We start from the raw sequence: 6,631 nt of genomic DNA on the forward strand, positions 1-6,631 counted from the left end.
GGAAGCTCCTTTGAGAACCTTTTTTTGGTACAGGACTGTGAGATCCTTAAAGAGTGAGGTATGTAATGTTATGAGGGAAAAAGTAGAGGGCCACAGTCTAATGTTTGGTACAGGACTGTGGGGCATTGGTCTCAATTTTTCTCAAAAAAAGAGAGAGAAATGGATTATAAGCATCTTTCTGATCATGTTTAAATACCATTCACAAACAAAACATGGAGGAAGCAAAAAGAAAAACAGCAAAGCACTATTGTAATGTTGTTTAGGTAATTAAGGATAATATCGTGTCCTTCATGAGAGAGATAGCCCATTCCAAATGTTTCAAACTAAAGTTCGTCGTTTCGGTATCAAATTTCGTACTGATGCCATACTAGTGCAGTATCGGCATGATATGGTATAAAATTTTTTTGGCATACGAGTATCGGTATGACATTTATATAGAATATTGATGCTGAACCGATATAGTATGATATATTTTATACCGTCCGATTCAGATTGACACAGCATACCATACGCGAAACCATCTTCTAAAATTAAAATGAGGCAGACTTTATCAGCATGCAAGCTGCCATCTCCCACAATTCAAACCGTCGTAAGATAGTTCTTCTGGTCCAAAATGCCTGCCTTCTAACCGTCACAACGGCCGTGGCAAGGGACATTTCCGTCATATTGGAAGTTTGATGTCCCTCAGATCCTTGGATATAGGCTCGGTGGTAGCGAAGCAAACCCCGTGGTTTGCCATCGCTTCGCCGTGGGAATCACCGAAAAAGAAGCTGGCCTCCCCAGCGCGCTCCACCGTCCCCCGCCTCGTTCCCGTCTTCCTCCCGCCCGTTCTCGGGTCTCTTCTCTCCGATTCCCGCCGGTTCTTTCCCGCCATAAATAACGGATAGGCACCGCAAACCTCCCCTCCGAAGGGGACGGCTTGGCTCAAGGTATCTATTCTCATTCTCTCTCTCTCTCTCTCTCTCTCTCTCTCTCTCTCTCTCTCTCTCTCTCTTTTCTTGATTTAACTTCGAAATCTTTCGAATGATCGAATAGGAATTTTTCAAATTCTTTGAAAAAGAATTTGTGGTTCCGTTGATGAGATCCCACGGTGAAATCAACAGAAGAAAATGAAATTTATGAATCTTCTCGTGTTTCGCGGGATCCAAGAAACTTGGGGAGGGGAATATGGTCGAAAAGAAAAGGTTGTGAAACCATGATCCGTTTGACTTTCTGTAAATTTTTTTTCCTAAAAGGAAAGATTTGTCTTTTGAGAGAACCTCCATGAATTTACTTTTTTCGTTGTCAAACGATGGAAAACAAGATTTCTCTCTGACTATGTCTCTTCTCTCACTATTTTGGCAACAAATTGTGACCTTAAAGTGTGAGGAATCAGCTATTTTCCGAAAAACTCTATTTTGTTTGGATTGCAGGCATCTTCTACTATTTCTCCTATTTTTAGGTTCTACGAGTTTCTGGGAAGTGCCACACATATTTTCTGGTTCTTCTAATGGATTTCGTCTAATTTTGCCTGCAGAATCTGGGTGACCCTGTTCTCTTGGTTCGCTCGTTCGATTTAGAATGGGGAATTGCATGGATAAGGTTAGTGTTTATGAGCTAGCTACATGAGAAGTCAAGGCAGTGCTAGGTATTTCTTTTTATTAGTTTGTTCCAGTGCTATCAACTTGCTTCCTTTGTTTCATATCCATTTTTAAAGGTTTATTGGAAGATGCTCTTATGTAACCTGTTAATTACTTGTTCTTATTCATTTTTCTTTTTAGATATTGTTACAAAGAGGTAGGAAATATATGCGTGTGTTTGTTGTATGTGTTTCGGTGTGTCTGTGCTCCTTGGCATTAAAAGTGATGGCGGAAATAGTCAAGTTCATATCATGGGCTTGAGCTTTGAACTTTATTAGGCACAGAGTTAATGAAAAGATGTCTTTTGTCTGCTTCACCAGTCAAAGATTTTGAGTTTTGATGTTTTAATATTGTCTCAGCTAAGCCTTTTTGCCCCACAAACCTTGTAGCAAATCAAGTTATTGATCTCGACTCTATGCAGGCTTCCCACTGCTTTTCTTAATTTTGATCTATCTTTCTCGGGAACATAATGATTTAGAAAGCATTCCTTTTATGTCATTTACCTGCTCAAATGCATAATGTAGTTAAATAAAAAACTGGAGAAATTTGCTGTACGGTGCTTTATGATATTCACTGGCTCATGCCTTTGCGAAGGTACTTACTTTCTTTTCTTTTCTTTTCTTTTTGTCATTTAAGAGGCGTGCTATTGTCAATTCTGAGGAAAAGCTGGAATACAGTGGTGGAAATGTTCATATCATAACTGATAAAGGAAGCTGGGATGAGAAGATATCAGAAGCAAATAAGGATGGCAAGATAGTAAGTAATTTTATATAGTATTAACCACGCATGGAAGGATTTCTGATGTCAATGCATGTAACTGGATGATTTTAAAACATTGCTTTGTTCTTCATTCATGCACTTGAAAAAACAACGATCTATTTTTCTGTTCATCATCACTCATGATATGTTTAGTGAGGACCCATGTGGGCATGTGTTAGTTCCACATCAATTATTCGCTGAAGAAATCTTGGGTACTTATATAGGATTAAATAATCCAAAAAATATCTTTCGGCAAGCCATCTTGAGTAAGGTAATGGGTTGTTACAAATGGTATTAGAGCAAGCTCGACGCATAGCCTATGTGGACTAGAGGACACTGCAGCATAGGTTTATGGAGGTTGACCACGAGCCGATCATGATGGTTATGATTAGATTTGAATGGATTTGAACCCTTAGCTTGACGAAGACGTCGGTGCTTGAACGGGAGGAGGATGTGAGGATCCGTGCGGGTGTGTGTTTAGTCCCACATCAGTTATTCACCAAGGAGATTTTGGATACTTATACAGGATTAAGGAACCTAAAAAAATATCTTCCGGCTAGCCATTTTGGATGAGGTCCTGGGTTGTTACATGTTTCTATCTGATATTTTTAACAAATGGGACTTTGTTAATTTAGTCATCTTTTTATCTGTATATGTTGACACTTAGTTATGGCTTCTGAAAGCTTTATATTTATATGGGCTACGGCACTTTGCCCCATTCTCATTGCAATGAATTGTAACAGGATCAAGTGTTTAGTGACTTTAGTTTATTATTCTTGCTAGAACATGCAACTACTCTGTGTGTGTGCGTGTGCATGTGTATGCATGCATTTGTGTGCACGAATTTGAGTGCATGTCTGCTTGTGCCTGCATCCATGCATATGCATGTCGTTACATTGCTCACCATGTGATTAAGACGCCACACCATCATTGCAGTTTTAAACTTTTATAAGTCAATCATATTACAAATTCATGCATAGAACAACTAATGCATCATTGTCATTAATCTGTATAGAATATCTCCAGTCCTTATCTACTTGCAATTCTTGTAAATGCTTCCCCTGATGCATCGCCACAGGAGTTTGACTCATATTTGGATGATGATCATGTTGTCCTTTCGCATAATCCTATTTGCAGGGCTTAGTCCCATAATGTTCTGGCTGAATTTTTTTTTTCATTCCTTCACAACTTTAAGCTTTCAAGTAGCCATTTGTATGCATCAACCTCAGTATCATTGTGAGGTGGATTAGAATCCTTGGCATTGGTTACTAATGGATAAGAAGCTTTGGACTCTTTAACAAAATTCATATTCAGGATTTTGTTGCCCACTTCGTGGTTATCTGCCAGTATTGGATTTAAAAGACATCATTTATGATGGTATACTATATTGTGGTCACCCATATAAACATGACACCTTCTATACCTGTCATCACCATCATTTGCTGCAGGCATCTCATTCAGATAGGTTTGAGGAATTTATTTTGATTCACAGTCTTTCTTTCTTTCACAGACAGCTATCTTTTTATTTGGGGCTTCATGAGAATCCAAATGTTGAAAGTTTTGTTTTTCTCCTTTGAACTTATGCGTTAAGATTGGGGTTGATTTTGTAAAAAGTGAAGTTACTTTTTATGTTAAAATATCATAAGTAGATTCTTGATAAAAATTTTATAACTGCCTTCTTGTTTTCAAAGAAACCATTTGTGGGAAGCTATTGGTCCATCAATGGTCTGATTCCTTTGAAGATTCTGATTAGAACTCCAGAAAGAGTCTGATCTCTATGTATTTTTAATCCAAATTTGTTTAAAATAACTAAATCCCTTGCAATTTCATTTTTTTCATAATTTCAATTTTTCATGAATTTTGAGCAAAAGAGAAAATTACTTGCGATCCTTAGGGTAGTGCTTCCAGTATTCTGTTTTTATTACTGAATAGATTTCTGCGGATACTACCTTCCTATTTTAGTCTCCTTACAAGTCTTTTAATCCACATATATTCATCTTCTCTTCTCCAGGTTGTGGCAAATTTTCATGCATCCTGGTGCGCCCCCTGTAGATTTGTTGCACCTGTTTATTCTAAGCTATCTAAGGCGTTCCCTTCGTTCACTTTTCTGTCAATAGATGCTGACCAGATGACAGTGAGTACTTTTATTTCTATTACTTTTATTTCTATTGCTTTTATGGTGCTTTCCAATCGATCCTCATAGCATCACAGACTTTTTATGTATGGTTTGCAGTTCCTACCATACATGTTTGTCAACCAGTAAGGGATATAATGTTGTGTTAAAGTCTGGTTCAGTAACTGGTTTTATCATCTGAACAAAAACAAATACGTTAATATTTATCGCTTCTGTACTGTCTACACTTTTCTGCCAAAAAACTTTTTTGACATACGATTACATGAAAGGATTTCAAGTAAAATCCCTGTCATTTTGGCTGCTGCAGGAAATCAGTACGCCATGGGATATCCAGGCGACTCCAACATTCATTTTCCTAAAAGATGGGCAGCAGCTGGATAAGCTCGTAGGTGCCAACACAATTAAGCTTGAGGAGAAGTTAAAAAATTTAGCCGACCTTCATTGACAAAGTGTTCACGATGATGCCATCCTCTCTGAATTTAATTTTTCCTACGGTTAATGGTGGAAGCAGAGTGATTTTGATCGATGGCCTCTCACATGCTTATCATTTGCAGCCCAACAATCTGTAACATCAGAATTCAGATGATCTCATAGGATGGTTCACATGATAAGATGCCTCTGTATCACTCTACTTGTTCCAGGATCAAGTTTTCAGGAGTCGTAATCTCACTAGTTAAACATTTCCTGAATCTGAGTTGTTAACCTTGGTTAGGACTTATTCTGGCTTTTGCAATGTATGAGCGATGAAATTGATAAGCTAGATTAGCTGATACTTAACCTAGGTTCGCAAGAGAGTCTGCAGGAGCCTTGTCATCTATGTGAGTATATGATCTGGCACCCTAAATGCAACAATTTTTTGACATTTATACAGGAAAGCTGCCATCAGACTACCAAACAAATTTCAGATTGTTGCTTATGATACATTATTTTCAGAAACTTTGATTCCAGTTACTTGCAGAGCTGATGTGCATCCCTCATGATAACTGTGAGACCCTGGAACTGGGCCCGGTCCACTTGACCGGCCCAGTCCCAAGTTTTGGCCTCACGTGCGGTGCACGTGAGGTAACGGGATGGAGGGATCCATCCCGAAGAAGAAGGAGCCCCTGTTTTAGGGCTCTTTCTCCTTCTCCTTCTCCTTTGAGTCCACCGAGGGAGAGAGCCGCCGCACCCCAAGGAAGAAAGGGGGGAGGATTCCTTCTTAGTGTTACCACAGAGAGAGAGAGAGAGAGAGAGAGAGAGAGAGAGAGAGAAAGAAGCCATGGCACGGGTGGCATTCTTCTTCCTTTGCTGCCGGAGAAGGAGAGAGGCGCCGGACGTCGGGGCGGAGGTGAGAATCCTTAGCCTTTCTCTCCTCTTCTTTCACTGCTTGGCCATGACGTGTGGTGGGTTGGAGCCGGCCGATCGCCAGATTTGGGTCCAAAACGGCTTGCTCTAGCCGTCGGCGTGTTCGCCGCCGCCAGTCGCCGGGGGTGGCCGGATTTGCTCCGCCACCTGCTGCCGCTGCCAAGGCCGGCCACCGCGGCCGCCTTGGGTTCGATCGAGAGGAGAGGAGAGGCCTAGGGGGCGGCGACAGGGGGTCATGGGGTCCCCTGTTTCACCGAAGAAGAAGAAGAAAAAAAAGAAAAGGAAAAGAAGAAAGGAAGAAGCGGGGAAAGGAGAAGAAACAGAGAAGAGAGAAGAAGAAAGAAGTCGGGAGAAGTTTCTGGAGAAGAAGAGAAGAAAAGAAAAAGAAAAGGAGAGGAAGGGAAAAGAAAAAGCAAAGAAGGAAAAAGGGAAAAAAAAAAGAAAAGAGAAAAGAAGAAAGAAGAAAAAGAAAAAAAAATATAATAAATAAATAATAAAGAGAGGGGGTGGTTTACGGGTATGAACCCGGATCCGAACCTGAACCCGGGGTGCTAGACACTTCGGCAGGGTCGGCCCTGGGAGAATGTTAAAATTTAGGTTTTATATATATATTGTGATGAATTTTAAAAGAAAATATGGTTTTTGAATATTAGGTTCTGCGAGGGATTTGCGGAATTAATTGGATTTGTTGTGGATCGCGTTCGCAAGGTAAGTGATGTAACCTCTTTACTAGATTTATCGGCAAACTAAATATCTGTTTTACGAATCGAATTAT

General features: G+C 40.0%; 1 protein-coding gene across 1 annotated transcript; it reads left to right on the top strand.

Moving 5' to 3' along the window:
- The first annotated feature begins 704 nt into the window (after positions 1–704).
- Positions 705–5,411, top strand: LOC103716676 (thioredoxin H4-1-like). Its single transcript, XM_039124894.1, has 5 exons — positions 705–929; positions 1,517–1,581; positions 2,256–2,375; positions 4,390–4,512; positions 4,820–5,411. Exons 2-5 carry the CDS (start codon positions 1,561–1,563, stop codon positions 4,955–4,957), a joined length of 402 nt encoding a protein of 133 aa, XP_038980822.1. The 5' UTR covers positions 705–929; positions 1,517–1,560; the 3' UTR covers positions 4,958–5,411.
- Positions 5,412–6,631: the final 1,220 nt, after the last annotated feature.

The sequence above is a fragment of the Phoenix dactylifera genome, chromosome 3 (genome assembly GCF_009389715.1).
Source record: "Phoenix dactylifera cultivar Barhee BC4 chromosome 3, palm_55x_up_171113_PBpolish2nd_filt_p, whole genome shotgun sequence".
NCBI classification, from domain to species: domain Eukaryota; kingdom Viridiplantae; phylum Streptophyta; class Magnoliopsida; order Arecales; family Arecaceae; genus Phoenix; species Phoenix dactylifera.

Excerpts from the sequence above, each read along its gene's own strand:
- LOC103716676 (XM_039124894.1), top strand. The coding sequence starts at position 1,561 with ATGGGGAATTGCATGGATAAG. Across the intron at positions 2,376-4,389 it reads CAAATAAGGATGGCAAGATA|GTTGTGGCAAATTTTCATGC; the intron begins GTAAGTAATTTT and ends TCTCTTCTCCAG. Across the intron at positions 4,513-4,819 it reads TAGATGCTGACCAGATGACA|GAAATCAGTACGCCATGGGA; the intron begins GTGAGTACTTTT and ends TGGCTGCTGCAG.